At 48.8% G+C, this 19,241-nt stretch overlaps 1 protein-coding gene across 1 annotated transcript; it reads right to left on the minus strand.

The window, feature by feature from the left end:
- Nucleotides 1–10,643: 10,643 nt before the first annotated feature.
- Nucleotides 10,644–16,666, minus strand: LOC143942035 (protein S100-A6-like). The gene is made up of 3 exons (XM_077463357.1): nucleotides 16,240–16,666; nucleotides 11,821–11,964; nucleotides 10,644–10,928 (listed from the first exon to the last, which is right to left on the minus strand). Exons 1-3 carry the CDS (start codon nucleotides 16,240–16,242, stop codon nucleotides 10,788–10,790), a joined length of 288 nt encoding a protein of 95 aa, XP_077319483.1. The 5' UTR covers nucleotides 16,243–16,666; the 3' UTR covers nucleotides 10,644–10,787.
- Nucleotides 16,667–19,241: the final 2,575 nt, after the last annotated feature.

Raw genomic sequence — 19,241 nt, forward strand, 5'->3', positions numbered from 1 at the left:
ATAAAATAAATAATTTATTAATAATAATATATATTTGTACTATTCTCTAATTTTATCATTATTGTAGTTGCTTTCTTTACTTAATATTTATGTTATTAAACACATACAAGATCCTATTCTCGTATACATTTTTTTTATTTTTTATTTTTTTTTTATCCGTATTTTTATCATTTTATTTTACGATTTAATTAAACAAATACAGTTTTTTTTTTTTTTTTTTTTTTTTTTACTGCAGTATAAATAATGGCACATGATTTCCCGCACTGTTATTTGTGATGTATTTGACATGTAAATTTATATCCAATTACTTGGCGATTAGAAGACGCCATAAAAAGCTGTGAATTTTATTAGGGACGGTTGTTTATATATATATATATTTTTTTTTTTTAATAAAGCCACAAAACGGAAAGGAGAGGATTTTGTACAATGTGGTGACGGCGCCCAGCGAGGTTCCCACACCGCGGCGTGCGTAGAATGGAAAGCGGTCGGACTCGATGGACTTGTATGGGAAGAACAATGTAACTGATCTCATGGTGTGTAATGCAGATGATGAGAGATAATTGCCGGGTGCGGGCGAGAATTGTTATGTGACCCGTAGTAACCTGTGCCAAGTTGAAGGGATCTGATGCCGGCAAGCTGAGGCGTTGTCCTGTGTGCAATGTGCTGCGGTGGATGCTGAGCCCCATGTGAGATTTCAGCAAAAAATGTCATAAAAAGTTACGTCCTGAGGTTAGCCTGGGCAACGGTACCCAAATGCGTTTCCTTGTTCCAGCCACGCCCCCGCTCTCTGGGACCAATGTAAGCCAAGTATGTTCCCGGGTTCACGCCCCCCCTCTCTGGGACCAATGTAAGCCAAGTATGTTCCCAGGTTCACTCCCCCTCTCTCTGGGACCAATGTAAGCCAAGTGCATTTCCTGGTTCCAGCCACGCCCCCCCCCTCTCTCTGGGACCAATGTAAGCTAAGTGTTCCAGCCCCGCCCCCTCTCTCTTGGACCAATGTAAGCTAAGTGTGTTTCCTGGTTCCAGCCACGCCCCCTCTCTCTGGGACCAATGTAAGCCAAGTGTTTCAGCCATGCCCCCTCTCTCTGGGACCAATGTAAGCCAGGTATGTTCCCTTGTTCCAGCCACGCCCCTCTCTCTGGGACCAATGTAAGCCAAGTGTATTCCCTGGTTCCAGCCACGCCCCCTCTCTCTGGGACCAGTGTAAGCCAAGTATGTTTCCTGGTTCCAGCCATGCCCCCTCTCTCTGGGACCAATGTAAGCCAAGTGTTCCAGCCACGCCCCCTCGCTCTGGGACCAATGTAAGCCAAGTGTGTTTCCTGCTTCCAGCCACGCCCCCTCTCTCTGGGACCAATGTAAGCCAAGTATGTTCCCGGGTTCACGCCCCCTCTCTCTGGGACCAATGTAAGCCAAGTGCATTTCCTGGTTCCAGCCATGCCCCCCTCTCTGGGACCATTGTAAGCCAGGTATGTTCCCTGGTTCAAGCCACGCCCCCTCTCTCTGGGACCAATGTAAGCTAAGTGTTCCAGCCCCGCTCCCTCTCTCTTGGACCAATGTAAGCCAAGTGTGTTTCCTGTTCCAGCCACGCCCCCTCTCTCTGGGACCAATGTAAGCCAGGTATGTTCCCTTGTTCCAGCCACGCCCCCTCTCTCTGGGACCATTGTAAGCCAGGTATGTTCCCTGGTTCCAGCCACGCCCCCTCTCTCTGGGACCAATGTAAGCCAAGTGTATTCCCTGGTTCCAGCCACGCCCCCTCTCTCTGGGACCAGTGTAAGCCAAGTATTCCAGCCATGCCCCCTCGCTCTGGGACCAATGTAACCCAAGTGTGTTTCCTGTTCCAGGCACGCCCCCTCTCTATGGGACCATTGTAATCCAGGTATGTTCCCTGCTTCAAGCCACGCCCCCTCTCTCTGGGACCAATGTAAGCCAAGTGTGTTCCCAGGTTCCAGCCACGCCCCCTCTCTCTGGGACCAATGTAAGCCAAGTGTGTTCCCTGCTTCCAGCCACGCCCCCTCTTTCTAGGACCAATGTAAGCCAAGTGTATTCCCTGGTTCCAGCCACGCCCCCTCTCTCTGGGACCAATGTAAGCCAAGTGTGTTCCCAGGTTCCAGCCACGCCCCCTCTCTCTGGGACCAATGTAAGCCAAGTGTGTTCCTGCTTCCTGCCACGCCCCCTCTTTCTAGGACCAATGTAAGCCAAGTGTATTCCCTGGTTTCAGCCACGCCCCCTCTCTCTGGGACCAATGTAAGCCAAGTATGTTCCCTGCTTCCAGCCACGCCCCCTCTTTCTAGGACCAATGTAAGCCAAGTGTATTCCCTGGTTCCAGCCACGCCCCCTCTCTCTGGGACCAATGTAAGCCAAGTGTGTTCCCAGGTTCCAGCCACGCCCCCTCTGTCTGGGACCAATGTAAGCCAAGTGTGTTCCTGCTTCCTGCCACGCCCCCTCTTTCTAGGACCAATGTAAGCCAAGTGTATTCCCTGGTTCCAGCCACGCCCCCTCTCTCTGGGACCAATGTAAGCCAAGTGTGTTCCCAGGTTCCAGCCACGCCCCCTCTGTCTGGGACCAATGTAAGCCAAGTGTGTTCCTGCTTCCTGCCACGCCCCCCTCTTTCTAGGACCAATGTAAGCCAAGTGTATTCCCTGGTTTCAGCTACGCCCCCTCTCTCTGGGACCAATGTAAGCCAAGTGTGTTTCCTGGTTCCAGCCATGCCCCCTCTCTCTGGGACCAATGTAAGCCAAGTATGTTCCCTGCTTCCAGCCACGCCCCCTTCCTCTGGGACCAATGTAAGCCAAGTGTGTTTCCTGGTTCCAGCCACGCTCCCTCTCTCTGGGACCAATGTAAGCCAAGTATGTTCCCTGCTTCCAGCCACGCCCCCTCTCTGGGACCAGTGTAAGCCAAGTATGTTTCCTGGTTCCAGCCACGCCCCCTCTCTCTGGGACCAATGTAAGCCAAGTGTGTTCCCAGGTTCCAGCCACGCCCCCTCTGTCTGGGACCAATGTAAGCCAAGTGTGTTCCTGCTTCCTGCCACGCCCCCTCTTTCTAGGACCAATGTAAGCCAAGTGTATTCCCTGGTTTCAGCTACGCCCCCTCTCTCTGGGACAAATGTAAGCCAAGTGTGTTTCCTGGTTCCAGCCATGCCCCCTCTCTCTGGGACCAATGTAAGCCAAGTATGTTCCCTGCTTCCAGCCACGCCCCCTTCCTCTGGGACCAATGTAAGCCAAGTGTGTTTCCTGTTCCAGCCACGCCCCCTCTCTCTGGGACCAATGTAAGCCAGGTATGTTCCCTTGTTCCAGCCACGCCCCCTCTCTCTGGGACCATTGTAAGCCAGGTATGTTCCCTGGTTCCAGCCACGCCCCCTCTCTCTGGGACCAATGTAAGCCAAGTGTATTCCCTGGTTCCAGCCACGCCCCCTCTCTCTGGGACCAGTGTAAGCCAAGTATTCCAGCCATGCCCCCTCGCTCTGGGACCAATGTAAGCCAAGTGTGTTTCCTGTTCCAGGCACGCCCCCTCTCTATGGGACCATTGTAATCCAGGTATGTTCCCTGCTTCAAGCCACGCCCCCTCTCTCTGGGACCAATGTAAGCCAAGTGTGTTCCCAGGTTCCAGCCACGCCCCCTCTCTCTGGGACCAATGTAAGCCAAGTGTGTTCCCTGCTTCCAGCCACGCCCCCTCTTTCTAGGACCAATGTAAGCCAAGTGTATTCCCTGGTTCCAGCCACGCCCCCTCTCTCTGGGACCAATGTAAGCCAAGTGTGTTCCCAGGTTCCAGCCACGCCCCCTCTCTCTGGGACCAATGTAAGCCAAGTGTGTTTCTGCTTCCTGCCACGCCCCCTCTTTCTAGGACCAATGTAAGCCAAGTGTATTCCCTGGTTTCAGCCACGCCCCCTCTCTCTGGGACCAATGTAAGCCAAGTATGTTCCCTGCTTCCAGCCACGCCCCCTATTTCTAGGACCAATGTAAGCCAAGTGTATTCCCTGGTTCCAGCCACGCCCCCTCTCTCTGGGACCAATGTAAGCCAAGTGTGTTCCCAGGTTCCAGCCACGCCCCCTCTGTCTGGGACCAATGTAAGCCAAGTGTGTTCCTGCTTCCTGCCACGCCCCCTCTTTCTAGGACCAATGTAAGCCAAGTGTATTCCCTGGTTTCAGCTACGCCCCCTCTCTCTGGGACCAATGTAAGCCAAGTGTGTTTCCTGGTTCCAGCCATGCCCCCTCTCTCTGGGACCAATGTAAGCCAAGTATGTTCCCTGCTTCCAGCCACGCCCCCTTCCTCTGGGACCAATGTAAGCCAAGTGTGTTTCCTGGTTCCAGCCACGCCCCCTCTCTCTGGGACCAATGTAAGCCAAGTGTGTTCCCAGGTTCCAGCCACGCCCCCTCTGTCTGGGACCAATGTAAGCCAAGTGTGTTTCTGCTTCCTGCCACGCCCCCTCTTTCTAGGACCAATGTAAGCCAAGTGTATTCCCTGGTTTCAGCCACGCCCCCTCTCTCTGGGACCAATGTAAGCCAAGTATGTTCCCTGCTTCCAGCCACGCCCCCTCTTTCTAGGACCAATGTAAGCCAAGTGTATTCCCTGGTTCCAGCCACGCCCCCTCTCTCTGGGACCAATGTAAGCCAAGTGTGTTCCCAGGTTCCAGCCACGCCCCCTCTGTCTGGGACCAATGTAAGCCAAGTGTGTTTCTGCTTCCTGCCACGCCCCCTCTTTCTAGGACCAATGTAAGCCAAGTGTATTCCCTGGTTTCAGCCACGCCCCCTCTCTCTGGGACCAATGTAAGCCAAGTATGTTCCCTGCTTCCAGCCACGCCCCCTCTTTCTAGGACCAATGTAAGCCAAGTGTATTCCCTGGTTCCAGCCACGCCCCCTCTCTCTGGGACCAATGTAAGCCAAGTGTGTTCCCAGGTTCCAGCCACGCTCCCTCTCTCTGGGACCAATGTAAGCCAAGTGTGTTCCTGCTTCCTGCCACGCCCCCTCTTTCTAGGGCCAATGTAAGCCAAGTGTATTCCCTGGTTCCAGCCACGCCCCCTCTCTCTGGGACCAATGTAAGCCAAGTGTGTTCCCAGGTTCCAGCCACGCCCCCTCTGTCTGGGACCAATGTAAGCCAAGTGTGTTCCTGCTTCCTGCCACGCCCCCTCTTTCTAGGACCAATGTAAGCCAAGTGTATTCCCTGGTTTCAGCTACGCCCCCTCTCTCTGGGACAAATGTAAGCCAAGTGTGTTTCCTGGTTCCAGCCATGCCCCCTCTCTCTGGGACCAATGTAAGCCAAGTATGTTCCCTGCTTCCAGCCACGCCCCCTTCCTCTGGGACCAATGTAAGCCAAGTGTGTTTCCTGGTTCCAGCCACGCCCCCTCTCTCTGGGACCAGTGTAAGCCAAGTATGTTTCCTGGTTCCAGCCACGCCCCCTCTCTCTGAGACCAATGTAAGCCAAGTGTGTTTCCTGGTTCCAGCCACGCCCCCTCTCTCTGGGACCAATGTAAACCAAGTGTTTCAGCCCTGCCCCCTCTCTCTGGGACCAATGTAAGCCAGGTATGTTCCCTTATTCCAGCCACGCCCCCTCTCTCTGGGACCAATGTAAGCCAAGTGTATTCCCTGGTTCCAGCCACGCCCCCTCTCTCTGGGACCAATGTAAGTCAAGTATGTTTCCAGGTTCACGCCCCCTCTCTCTGGGACCAATGTAAGCCAGGTATGTTCCCTGCTTCCAGCCACGCCCCCTCTCTCTAGGACCAATGTAAGCCAAGTATGTTCCCTGCTTCCAGCCATGCCCCCTCTTTCTGGGACCAACGTAAGCCAAGTGTGTTTCCTGATTCCAGTCACGCCCCTTCCCTCTGAGACCACTGTAGCCAAGTGCAGGTGCTGGGATGGCTCCAACGGCTCCAGAGCATTTGCCTTGTCCCACCAGCCTGTACCTGGGCTTAGCATTACTTAGAATGGTGGCTCCTGAGCAATGGTGCCCCCGGCAGAAGCCGAGTTTGGCCTACAGCACAGAAATGGTAAGCCCTTAGTCCTCTGGAGACCTGTAGTGTATGTTGGGTGTCCCCAGCCCTGAGCTGTGGTCACCAGTCTCGGCTCTGACAAAGGCTGAGTCACGTCTTGCTGAGGCCGATCCCAACAAACCGATAAAGTGTTTTGGCTTGGTTTCTCTGGAGCCCGAATCTCCTCCACCTATCGCCCAGCCTGTGACTAAATATTTAACCCTGTATTGGGACAAAGAAGAGTTCCTGGAGAGAGTCTCTTCTATAGAGAAGGCCCGCTCATCAACCTACAGCCCACATCTCATTAACCAGCACAGGTGGGCTGAGGGCTGTGTATGGTCTCCGTCCTTACCTGACACCACACTCCCTGCAAAAAAAGAAGAAATATTCCATCACTTCCTCTCCTAGTGACCCCCCTCCGGAAGTGAGGTGAAATCTCCTCAGTGGGGACACGGACAGTAAATCAACCCTGACAGAGGTTCTAACACTAAATATAAATCCATTGGTGGAGTTGGGCTTTAGGGATCCCAATAGAGGTCTCTGTAAACAGCAGGAGAAGGGAACTAAGGGTGGAAGGACCTATGTGGAGATTTGCTCGATTTACTTGGATTATAGGAATTAAAAAGTGGATTGTTCAGTAAAATGCCAGGTCCAATTAAAATATCAGGCCCCCACCCCCGTCATTATTAGCAGCTTACTAAAAATGGAAGAAATAGTTAATAACAATACATATTCTTCTTTAGGCTTTTGTGCTGCAGAGGGTGACATTGCCATTCAATTGATGAGGTCTTCTTGTGGGAAGAACCCGTGTGAAAGGTTAGTGTGTGTGTGTGTATATATATATATTTTCCCTACAGTGTGTTTTTTTTTTTTCTTTTATGAAGTTGGTAGAAGTCAAGGTATAGCATTGTGAGATTATTTATAAAACCAAACAGCAGGGGGCGCTGTTATAGCATTTCTATGTTCTTTATATAAATTTGAACAGCAGGGGGCGCTGTTATAGCATTTCTATGTTCTATATATAAATCTGAACAGCAGGGGGCGCTGTTATAGCATTTCTATGTTCTAAATATAAGTATGAACAGCAGGGGGCGCTGTTATAGCATTTTAATGTTCTAAATATAAATCTGAACAGCAGGGGGCGCTGTTATAGCATTTATATGTTCTATATATGAATCTGAACAGCAGGGGGCGCTGTTATAGCATTTCTATGTTCTGAATATAAATCTGAACAGCAGGGGGCGCTGTTATAGCATTTCTATGTTCTATATATAAATCTGAACAGCAGGGGGCGCTGTTATAGCATTTCTATGTTCTATATATAAATCTGAACAGCAGGTGGCGCTGTTATAGCATTTCTATGTTCTGAATATGAATCTGAACAGCAGGGGGAGCTTTTATAGCATTTCTATGTTCTAAATATGAATCTGAACAGCAGGAGGCGCTGTTATAGCATTTCTATGTTCTATATATAAATCTGAACAGCAGGGGGCGCTGTTATAGCATTTCTATGTTCTGAATATAAATCTGAACAGCAGGGGGCGCTGTTATAGCATTTCTATGTTCTGAATATAAATCTGAACAGCAGGGGGCGATGTTGCAGCTATGTGTCGTTGTAAGGTTATATATAAAGTAGAACAGCAGAGGGCGATGTTGTAGCATTAAATGATTGTAAGGTTCTAAATATATAGATCAGTTTTTTTTCAACTCCAGTCCTCAAGGCGCCCCAACAGGTCATGTTTTCAGCTCTTCCATTATTTTGAACAGCTGATTTGATCAGTTTCACTGCCTTAGTAATTACCACAGCAGTTTCATCTGAGGGAAATCCTGAAAACATGACCTGTTGGGGGCGCCTTGAGGACCGGAGTTGAGAAACACTGATATAGATAATATCTATCCTAACAGCAGGAGGTGCTGTTATAGCTTTTCATCACTGTAAGGTTATATATAAATCAGAACAGCAGAGGGCGGTGTTATAGCTTTGTGCCATTGTAAAAAATATATAAAGTAGAACATTATTGTAAGGTTTAAGTCGGTGGGTAGATTATATATTTTGTGTGTGTATGTGTGTATATATATATATATATATATATATATAGATAAATAGATACATACATACATCTCTTATGCATAAACTATCTGCGCTACATAAATCCTGTATAATAATAAGCAGAACAGCAGGGGGCACTGTTACTGTTACAGCTTTGTATCCTTGCAAGGTTATATAAAAATTGGAACACTAGGGGGCACTGTTGCAGCTATGTATCATTGTAAAGGTTAGATATAAAACCAAACGGCGGGAGGCGCTGTTATAGCTTTGTATCCTCATAAGTTTAGACATAAATCGGAACAGCAGAGGGCGCTGTTGTAGCATTCAATTATTGTAAGGTTCTATATAAAACCCCACAGCGGGAGGTGCCTTTATAGCTTTGCATGATTGTAAGGTTATATAAAAATCAGAACAGCAGAGGGCGCTGCTATAGCTTTGTGCCATTGTGAAACGCATATAGAAAGTAGAACATCTGAGTGAACAAATGTAGGTTGGTAGATTATTTCTCTGTGTGTGTGTGTGTGTGTGTAATATATAATATTCTCTAACTAAACAGCAGGGGGTGCTTTTACTGTTGCAGCTTTGTATCCTTGTAAGGTTCTATGTAAAATAGAACAGCAGAGGGCGCTGTTGTAACTTTGTACCAATGTAAGGCTTTATATAAAGTAGAACAGCAGAGGGCGATGTTGTAGCTTTGTACCAATGTTAGGTTCTATATAAAGTAAAACAGCAGAGGGCGATGTTGTAGCATTGAATTACTGTAAGGTTATATATCAACAGAGCCAAATACTGTCCATGACCTTCTTTTTTTTTTTTTTTGCAGTTACCTTTTCAGGGCACTCCTTTTCTTCTCAGTCCAAGCTGTACTCGTACACACTCATCCGTACATAAGAGCAGAGGGCGCTGCTGTAGCATAGAATTTTTGTGAGTCTATCTATAAAACGGAGCTCCACGGGCCACTCTTGAAGCTTTGTACCATTGTAAGGTTATATATCAAGAAGAACAGCAGAGGGAGCAATTGTGTAAGGTTATAGACTATAGGTTATAGCGCAGGGGGCGCTATTTAGCGTTGTACCAATGTAAGGGTTTTATATAAATTGGAACAGCAGAGGGCACTGGTTGTAGCTTTGTACCAATGTAAAGTTATAAATAAAGTAGAACAGCAGAGGGCGCTGTTGTAGCTTTGTATCAATGTAAGGTTATAAATAAAGTAGAACAGCAGAGGGCGCTGTTGTAGCATTGTGCCAATGTAAGGTTTTATATAAAGTAGAACAGTAGAGGGCGATGTTGTAGCTTTGTATTAATGTTAGGTTCTATATAAATTGGAACAGCAGAGGGCGCTGTCGTAGCTTTGTATTAATGTTAGGTTTTATATAAATTGGAACAGCAGAGGGCGCTGTTGTAGCTTTGTATTAATGTTAGGTTCTATATAAATTGGAACAGCAGAGGGTGCTGTTGTAGCTTTGTGCCAATGTAAGGTTTTATATAAAGTAGAACGGTAGAGGGCGCTGTTGTAGCTTTGTATTAATGTTAGGTTCTATATAAATTGGAACAGCAGAGGGCGCTGTTGTAGCTTTGTATTAATGTTAGGTTCTATATAAATTGGAACAGCAGAGGGCGCTGTTGTAGCTTTGTATTAATGTTAGGTTCTATATAAATTGGAACAGCAGAGGGCGCTGTTGTAGCTTTGTATTAATGTTAGGTTCTATATAAATTGGAACAGCAGAGGGCGCTGTTGTAGCTTTGTGCCAATGTAAGGTTTTATATAAAGTAGAACACTAGAGGGCGCTGTTGTAGCTTTGTATTAATGTTAGGTTCTATATAAATTGGAACAGCAGAGGGCGCTGTTGTAGCTTTGTATTAATGTTAGGTTCTATATAAATTGGAACAGCAGAGGGCGCTGTTGTAGCTTTGTATTAATGTTAGGTTCTATATAAATTGGAACAGCAGAGGGCGCTGTTGTAGCTTTGTATTAATGTTAAGTTCTATATAAATTGGAACAGCAGAGGGCGCTGTTGTAGCTTTGTGCCAATGTAAGGTTTTATATAAAGTAGAACACTAGAGAGCGCTGTTGTAGCTTTGTATTAATGTTAGGTTCTATATAATTTGGAACAGCAGAGGGCGCTGTTGTAGCTTTGTATTAATGTTAGGTTCTATATAAATTGGAACAGCAGAGGGCGCTGTTGTAGCTTTGTATTAATGTTAGGTTCTATATAAATTGGAACAGCAGAGGGCGCTGTTGTAGCAGAACCACACGGCATCTTGAGTTAGGGCAGATGATTCATGTAGAATTTTACTTCCAGGAATTTATCTGCCCTTAGCTCAGGCACGCAAGCAGGAGGGTGTGCTTGGCTGAGGAAGCCCCTCCCCTCCTGAAGACTCCTGGGAATTATGACAACATTGGCCTCTGAAAGTCTGACGATGGATTGGAATAATCACAATGCGGGTGATTCCGTTCAGCCAGTCTCCTGATTCCGGCTGGGAAGTCTGATTTCTGCTTCTCAGACTTTGTAACAAAACTAAATAAAGTTTTTCTTTTATCTGCAGAGTTCCATATTTTATGCTTCTGCTTTCTGATTGGCTGCTGCCAGTTGATGGCCACTTCCACTATTATATATGAGAAATCGACCAATCAAATCTTTATTTTTTATTTTTGCAATTTACTAATTTTTTCAGCTCAAAAACTGCAGAGGAGTTGAAATCTTTTTACTTTTATTGAAGGATTGCACAAGCGCTGAATTCAGTAACTGTTGCCCCGCCCCCTGCACCCGGGACGCTACTCCTTCAAGATGTCCCTTATGACCGAGGCCAAAGAAGACGAGAAGGACATGAATTCATCGAAGGTCACCCTTTTGTCGTTGTTGGCGTCCATCTTACCGATGATTTCCATAATGATCTCATCCTTCTTGGCGCTCGTCTGTAAAACGGAATTAGGACAACATTTGTTTAGTTTTAATTTTTAATGGGGAGATTTCCTAGAGTAGTTTGTGTGTCTGCCCCTCCCACAATGGGGAGATTTCCCCCAGTAGTTTGTGTCTCTGCCCCTCCCACAATGGGGAGATTTCCCCCAGTAGTTTGTGTCTCTGCCCCTCCCACAATGGGGAGATTTCCCCCAGTAGTTTGTGTCTCTGCCCCTCCCACAATGGGGAGATTTCCTCCAGTAGTTTGTGTCTCTGCCCCTCCCACAATGGGGAAATTTCCCTCCAGTAGTTTGTGTCTCTGCCCCTCCCACAATGGGGAGATTTCCCTCCAGTAGTTTGTGTCTCTGCCCCTCCCACAATGGGGAGATTTCCCTCCAGTAGTTTGTGTCTCTGCCCCTCCCACAATGGGGAGATTTCCCTCCAGTAGTTTGTGTCTCTGCCCCTCCCACAATGGGGAGATTTCCCTCCAGTAGTTTGTGTCTCTGCCCCTCCCACAATGGGGAGATTTCCTGCAGTAGTTTGTGTCTCTGCCCCTCCCACAATGGGGAGATTTCCCTGCAGTAGTTTGTGTCTCTGCCCCTCCCACAATGGGGAGATTTCCCTGCAGTAGTTTGTGTCTCTGCCCCTCCCACAATGGGGAGATTTCCCCCAGTAGTTTGTGTCTCTGCCCCTCCCACAATGGGGAGATTTCCCCCAGTAGTTTGTGTCTCTGCCCCTCCCACAATGGGGAGATTTCCCCCCAGTAGTTTGTGTCTCTGCCCCTCCCACAATGGGTGTTCAGTGACACTCGCACAGATTTCAGTGAATGTCTGTTCTCCATATTGGAGTCAGGAATCACATGAGACAAATGTAAGGATGTGATTGGCCGCCCTCTGGTGTGTCACTTACACAGAGTGTGGGGAATTCGGTGGTGGCCATGCCGTACAGCTCGTCGGTACACAACGTGTTCTTGTCTCCGCTACCCTTAGAGGCGTAACATTCAAACTTCACCACCATCAGGGCCATGATCTCCTCCACCGTCAGGTTACTATCCTAGAGAGAGAAGACCGAATAGAAAGTGAGCGATCCCACCGAGATCCCGAGGACTGAGGTCGGGGGGCGGAGTTACTGGGAGAGAGCAGAAGACAGCGGGGTTAGTGGAAGAGGGCAGGATTAGCGGGGTTACTGGGAGAGAGCGGGGTTAGTGGGAGAGAGTGGGATTAGCAGGGTTTTAGAGAGAGAGCAGAGGAGGGCGGGATAAGCGGGTTACTGGTAGAGAGCGGGGTTACTGGGAGAGAGCGGGATAAGCAGTGTTACTGGGAGAGAGCGGGATTAGCGGGGTTAGTGGGAGAGAGCGGGGTAAGCGGGGTTAGTGGGAGAGAGCGGGATAAGCAGGGTTAGTGGGAGAGAGCGGGTTAAGCGGGGTTAGTGGGAGAGAGCGGGGTAAGCGGGGCTAGTGGAAGAGCGGGATAAGTGGGGTTAGTGGGAGAGAGCGGGATAAGCGGGGTTATGGGAGAGAGCGGGTTAAGCGGGGTTAGTGGGAGAGAGCGGGGTAAGCGGGGCTAGTGGAAGAGCGGGATAAGTGGGGTTAGTGGGAGAGAGCGGGATTAACGGGGTTAGTGGGAGAGAGCGGGATTAACGGGGTTAGTGGGAGAGAGCGGGATTAACGGGGTTAGTGGGAGAGAGCGGGATTAACGGTGTTAGTGGGAGAGAGCGGGATTAGCGGGGTTAGTGGGAGAGAGTGGGGTAAGCGGGGTTAGTGGGAGAGAGCGGGATAAGCAGTGTTACTGGGAGGAAGCGGGGTTAGTGGGAGAGAGCGGGGTTACTGGGAGAGAGCGGGATTAGCGGGGTTAGTGGGAGAGAGCGGGATAAGCAGTGTTACTGGGCGGGAGCGGGATTAGTGGGAGAGAGCGGGGTAAGCGGGGTTAGTGGGAGAGAGCAGGATTAGCAGGGTTTTAGAGAGAAAGCAGAAGAGGTTGGGATAAGCGGGGTTACTGGGAGAGAGCGGGATTAGCGGGGTTAGTGGGAGAGAGTGGGGTAAGCGGGGTTAGTGGGAGAGAGCAGGAGAGAGTGGGGTTAGTGGGAGAGAGTGGGATTAGCGGGGTTAGTGGGAGAGAGTGGGATTAGCGGGGTTAGTAGGAGAGAGCGGGGTTAGCAGTGTTAGTGGGAGAGAGCGGGATAAGCGGGGTTAGTGGGAGAGAGTGGGGTTAGCGTGGTTAGTGGGAGAGAGTGGGGTTAGCAGGGTTTTAGAGAGAGAGCAGAAGAGGGCGGGATAAGCGGGGTTAGTGGGAGAGAGCGGGATTAGCGTGGTTAGTGGGAGAGAGCGGGATAAGCAGTGTTACTGGGAGGAAGCGGGGTTAGTGGGAGAGAGCGGGGTTACTGGGAGAGAGCGGGATTAGCGGGGTTAGTGGGAGAGAGCGGGATAAGCAGTGTTACTGGGCGGGAGCGGGATTAGTGGGAGAGAGCGGGGTAAGCGGGGTTAGTGGGAGAGAGCAGGATTAGCGGGGTTAGTGGGAGAGAGTGGGGTAAGCGGGGTTAGTGGGAGAGAGCAGGAGAGAGCGGGGTTAGTGGGAGAGAGCGGGGTTAGCAGTGTTAGTGGGAGAGAGCAGGATAAGCGGGGTTAGTGGGAGAGAGTGGGGTTAGCAGGGTTTTAGAGAGAGAGCAGAAGAGAGCGGGATTAGCGGGGTTAGTGGGAGAGAGTGGGGTAAGCGGGGGTTAGTGGGAGAGAGCGGGATAAGCAGTGTTACTGGGAGGAAGCGGGGTTACTGGGAGAGAGCGGGATTAGCGGGGTTAGTGGGAGAGAGCGGGATAAGCAGTGTTACTGGGCGGGAGTGGGATTAGTGGGAGAGAGCGGGGTAAGCGGGGTTAGTGGGAGAGAGCAGGATTAGCAGGGTTTTAGAGAGAAAGCAGAAGAGGTTGGGATAAGCGGTGTTACTGGGAGAGAGCGGGATTAGCGGGGTTAGTGGGAGAGAGCAGGAGAGAGCGGGGTTAGTGGGAGAGAGTGGGATTAGCGGGGTTAGTGGGAGAGAGCGGGATAAGCGGGGTTAGTGGGAGAGAGTGGGGTTAGCGTGGTTAGTGGGAGAGAGTGGGGTTAGCAGGGTTTTAGAGAGAGAGCAGAAGAGGGCGGGATAAGCGGGGTTAGTGGGAGAGAGTGGGATTAGCGTGGTTAGTGGGAGAGAGCGGGATTAGCGTGGTTAGTGGGAGAGAGCGGGATTAGCGTGGTTAGTGGGAGAGAGCGGGATAAGCAGTGTTACTGGGAGGAAGCGGGGTTAGTGGGAGAGAGCGGGGTTACTGGGAGAGAGCGGGATTAGCGGGGTTACTGGGAGAGAGCGGGATTAGCGGGGTTACTGGGAGAGAGCGGGATTAGCGGGTTTAGTGGGAGAGAGCGGGATAAGCGGGGTTACTGAGCGGGATTAGTGGGAGAGAGCGGGGTAAGCGGGGTTAGTGGGAGAGAGCAGGATTAGCGGGGTTAGTGGGAGAGAGTGGGGTTAGCAGGGTTTTAGAGAGAGAGCAGAAGAGGGCGGGATTAGCGGGGTTAGTGGGAGAGGGTGGGGTAAGCGGGGTTAGTGGGAGAGAGCAGGAGAGAGCGGGGTTAGTGGGAGAGAGTGGGGTTAGCAGGGTTTTAGAGAGAAAGCAGAAGAGGTCGGGATAAGCGGGGTTACTGGGAGAGAGCGGGATTAGCGGGGTTAGTGGGAGAGAGTGGGGTAAGCGGGGTTAGTGGGAGAGAGCAGGAGAGAGCGGGATTAGTGGGAGAGAGTGGGATTAGCAGGGTTTTAGAGAGAGAGCAGAAGAGGGCGGGATTAGCGGGGTTAGTGGGAGAGGGTGGGGTAAGCGGGGTTAGTGGGAGAGAGCAGGAGAGCGGGGTTAGTGGGAGAGAGTGGGATTAGCGGGGTTAGTGGGAGAGGGTGGGGTAAGCGGGGTTAGTGGGAGAGGGTGGGGTTACTGCCAACTATTATTATTTACAATTATTTTTATTATTAATAATGATGATTATCATAATAACTGTAAATAATAATGTTACAGATCAGCACAGCAGAGCTCCTCCCCCCTCCCCTCCCCCATTAGAGTTCATTTTCCTCCCCCATCTCACTACCAGCCGCACTTCTCTTCATTAATTCTCATTTTAGCCCTCCGAGTGCCAGAAAACACAAGAGCAATGGAGATTATTATCCATATTTTTATAATTGTATTTTTTTTTTTTTATTGTTGTCTTATCATTGTTATTATTATGTTGTAATATCATTATTATCAACAATATTTTTAATATTATATAATTGTGTTTTTTTATTATTATTTTTAATTATTATCAATATTTTTTATTAATATATAATTTTCTCATTATATTATTATTTTTTAATATTATATTCATTAATTTATTATTAATATTGTAGTTTTTTATGGTATTGTCCTTGTTAATAATATTTTTTTTTTTATCATTTTATTATGTTGTAATATTTAGTATTATTTTCAATATTTTATTGTTTTTATTATTCTATTTGCTCGGCTGGCTGCATACAAGAAATCGGGGTCTATAGGGTGTAATAATCATGGCGTCATAACTGTAAACTATGTGCACCCCTGACACACCCGGGAGGTAAAATAAAATGCTCCGGAGGCAGAAATGGAGGACGGGGATTGGCCAAACAGTCGGGCGATATTTGCCGATCCCACCACTACCAACAGATGGCACACACAGGGTTAACCCGTCATTCTATTTTATCAATCGGCAGATAAGTTAGCAGGAAGGGGCGATCAATCGCTTGGATCAGAAATATCTGTCCGATGGTCTTTCTCTACGGCAATCGGCGCCCTGCCCCTCCCCCACTCTGCACAGGCATAATGATGGATGCCCGGCCATGCCAAGCGCTCATGTTCTTGCTGGCTGGGTTTTTCCCGGCCACCTCCTAGTCAGGGTGACCTGCAGAGGTGGGTAGATGGGGGTCAGTTGTCTCGGACCACTCCAAAGGACGGAGGGGGCTGCTGAGAGAACAGAAAATAAGGAGACTTCTCAAGACTCTGGAGACTTCCTGGTCACAGGCGTGAGATGATCTACTGAAGGATCTAAGGAAGGAGACGCCTTGTTCGAAAAATGGCGACCGGTCCTATTCTCCGATCTCTTAGCGACACCCTCCCCCCCAACTATCTGAGATGGCTGACCCCCATTTTTGCCCACCGGTGCAGGTGACCCTTGCCTATCGAGAACGTAACCTGGAACATCGAATGACCCCACCAGAGGAAACTCATATGGAGAGCCCCATGCCAAGCTGGCCATGAACGTTGGCACCGCTACCACCCCCCTACAGAAAGCAGACAGAGAGCAGCACTTACCATGTTTTCAATGTCGTCAGTCTACGGAGACCGAGGGTAGAATTCAGCCGGTGTGGTACCTGTTATAATCTGATGCCCGATATATACCCACACAGGACAGCGCCACACCCAGGGGAGCCACCTGATGAGAGACGAGCCAAGGATTTGGGGAGGAGGTATCACCTTTCCTCCTCCTCCTCTCCTCATTGGCTCCCCTCTCCTCACAAACTCTCCGAAATGTTGGCCAAAATTTTGGTAAAACGATTCAGGTTGTGGTCCCTGAGGGGGAAGAATTTTGAGGGTAATGTTGAGTTCTCGGGGGATCTTCTCATCCATGGAAGGTTGGAGGTTCTGGGGGAAGTCCAGGTGGAGAGGAGAGGACTGGTTTTCAGGGTGAGCCGGGTGAGATGAGTTTAGGACTGAGGAGCCACGGTTGGTGGGCTGCGGAAAAAAAAAAACCTCCTTGGAATCCCGAAGCCAACGGGAAACCCCAAAACCCCAGGGAGGCGGGGTGACCAGTATGGTGACGGTGAACCTTTGACTTGTTCTTCAACTGAGGTTTACGGACTATCTCGTGGTTTCTGTTTGCCGATGATGAGCTGTTTTTTTTCTCGCTCTTTGGCTGTTTACTTGGAAGAGAAAGGGACTGTTTGCCTTCACCAACGTGCCTGTCTGATGATCTTGAGCTCCGCGGGTGACACCGGTGACACCATCTATTAACCCTTTACTACTCTATCCAAAACAAAGTTTTGGCTATAGATAGGCTTTGAAGGTACGACCATTATTGTCAGCCTAGTCCCATCCCCAAATCTCTGCCCTGGGACCCCGCTATTGGCAGCACCTGATGTGTGGGTCCAGGGCAGCTATCGGAAATTTTAGGGCCGCTTACACAGCTTTAGGCCCTGGGAACCCCCCCTCCCCCCAAGGACTGACCACCAACATTCCTCAGGGCCCGCCCACTGGCCATACCACTGAATCCACCCTTCAGTGCACCCACTTTTATTTTAACACGATTGCAACTTCATTTATGAAAATTTAAAGCGTATTCCGAGTCAACAAAGCTTGTATCCCCATATATTCAGCAAATAGTTGGCCCAATCCAGCAAAGAGACATCCCCATATATTTAGCAAAGAGACAGCCCAATCCAGTAGAGAGACACTCCTCATATATTCAGCAAAGAGACAGCCCCATATATCCAGCAAGAGTTGGCCTAATCCAGCAAAGAGACATCCCTATATATTCAGCAAAGAGACAGCCCAATTTAGCAGAGAGACATCCCCATATATGTAGCAAAGAGACAGCCCAATCCAGTAGATAGACACTCCCCATATATTCAGCAAAGAGCCAGCCCCATATATCCAGCAAGAGTTGGCCTAATCCAGCAAATAGACATCCCCATATATTCAGCAAAGAGACATCCCCATATATCCAGCAAAGAGTTGGCCCAATCCAGCAAAGGGACACCCCCACATATCCATAAAGGAGGTGGTCCAATCCAGCAGAGGCATCCCCATATATTCAGCAAAGAGACATCCCCATATATCCAGCAAAGAGTTGGCCCAATCCAGAAAAGAGACATCCCTATATATTCAGCAAAGAGACAGCCCAATCCAGCAGAGAGACATCCCCATATATGCAGCAAAGGGTTGGCCCAATCCAGCAAAGAGACATCCCTATATATTCAGCAAAGAAATAGCCCAATCCAGCAGAGAGACATGCCCATATACCCAGCAAAGAGTTGGCCCAATCCAGCAAAGAGACATCACCATATCTTCAGGAAAGAGGCAGCCCAATCCAGCAGAGAGACATACCCCATATTTCCAGCAAAGAGTTTGCCCAATCCAGCAAAGAGACATCCCCACATATATAGCAAAGAGACAGACCAATCCAGCAAAGAGATGGGCCAATACAGCAAAGAGATGGGTCAATCCAGCAAAGAGACATCCCCATATATCCAGGAAATCGATGGACCAATCTAGCAAAGAGACATCTTCGTATATTAAGCAAAGAGTTGGCCCAATCCAGCAAAGAGACATCCATATATATTTAGCAAAGAGACAACCCAATCCAGCAGATAGACATCCACATGTAGTTGGCAAAGAGACAGCCCAATCCAACACAGAGACATCCCCATATATTCAGCAGAGACATCGCCACATATTCAGCAAAGCGATGGGCCAATCTAGCAAAGAGACAGCCCAATCCAGTAAAGAAACATCCCCATATATAAGGAAAAGAGACATCCCTATATATTCAGCAAAGAGACATCTGCAAATATTCAGTAAAATGGACAACTCAGTCAAGCAAAGAGACAGCCCAATCCAGAAGAAAGACATCCCCATATACTGTATTTAGCAAAGGGTTGGCCCAATCCAGCAAAGAGAGATCCCCATATATTCAGTAAAGAGACAGCCCAATCCAGCAGAGAGACATCTCCACATATATAGCAAAGAGATGGGCCAATCCAGCAAAGAGTCATCCCCATATATTCAGGAAATAGGTGGGCCAATCCAGCAAAGAGACATCCCCATATATTCAGGAAATAGATGGGCCAATCTAGCAAAGAGACATCCCCATATATTCAGCAAAGAGACATTGCCACATTTTCAGCAAAGAGACAGCCTAATCCAGAAGAAAGACATACCCCATACACTGTATTTAGCAAAGATGTTGGCCCAATCCAGCAAAGAGAGATCCCCATATATTCAGCAAAGAGACAGCCCAATCCAGCAGAGAGACTTCTCCACATATATAGCAAAGAGAAGGCCCAATCCAGCAAAGAGACACCCCCATATATTCAGCAAAGAGATAGGCCAATCCAGCAAAGAGATGGCCCAATCCAGCAAAGAGACATCCCCATATATTCAGCAAAGAGATGGGCCAATCCAGCAAAGAGATGGCCCAATCCAGCAAAGAGACAGGCCAATCCAGCAAAGAGCCATCTCCACATATTCAGCAAAGAGCTAGGCCAATCTAACAAAGAGACATCCCCATATATTCAGCAAAGAGACAACTCCATATA

The sequence above is a fragment of the Lithobates pipiens genome, unplaced genomic scaffold (assembly GCF_037356315.1).
Source record: "Lithobates pipiens isolate NorthernLeopardFrog02 unplaced genomic scaffold, aLitPip1_a1.2 Scaffold_30, whole genome shotgun sequence".
NCBI classification, from domain to species: domain Eukaryota; kingdom Metazoa; phylum Chordata; class Amphibia; order Anura; family Ranidae; genus Lithobates; species Lithobates pipiens.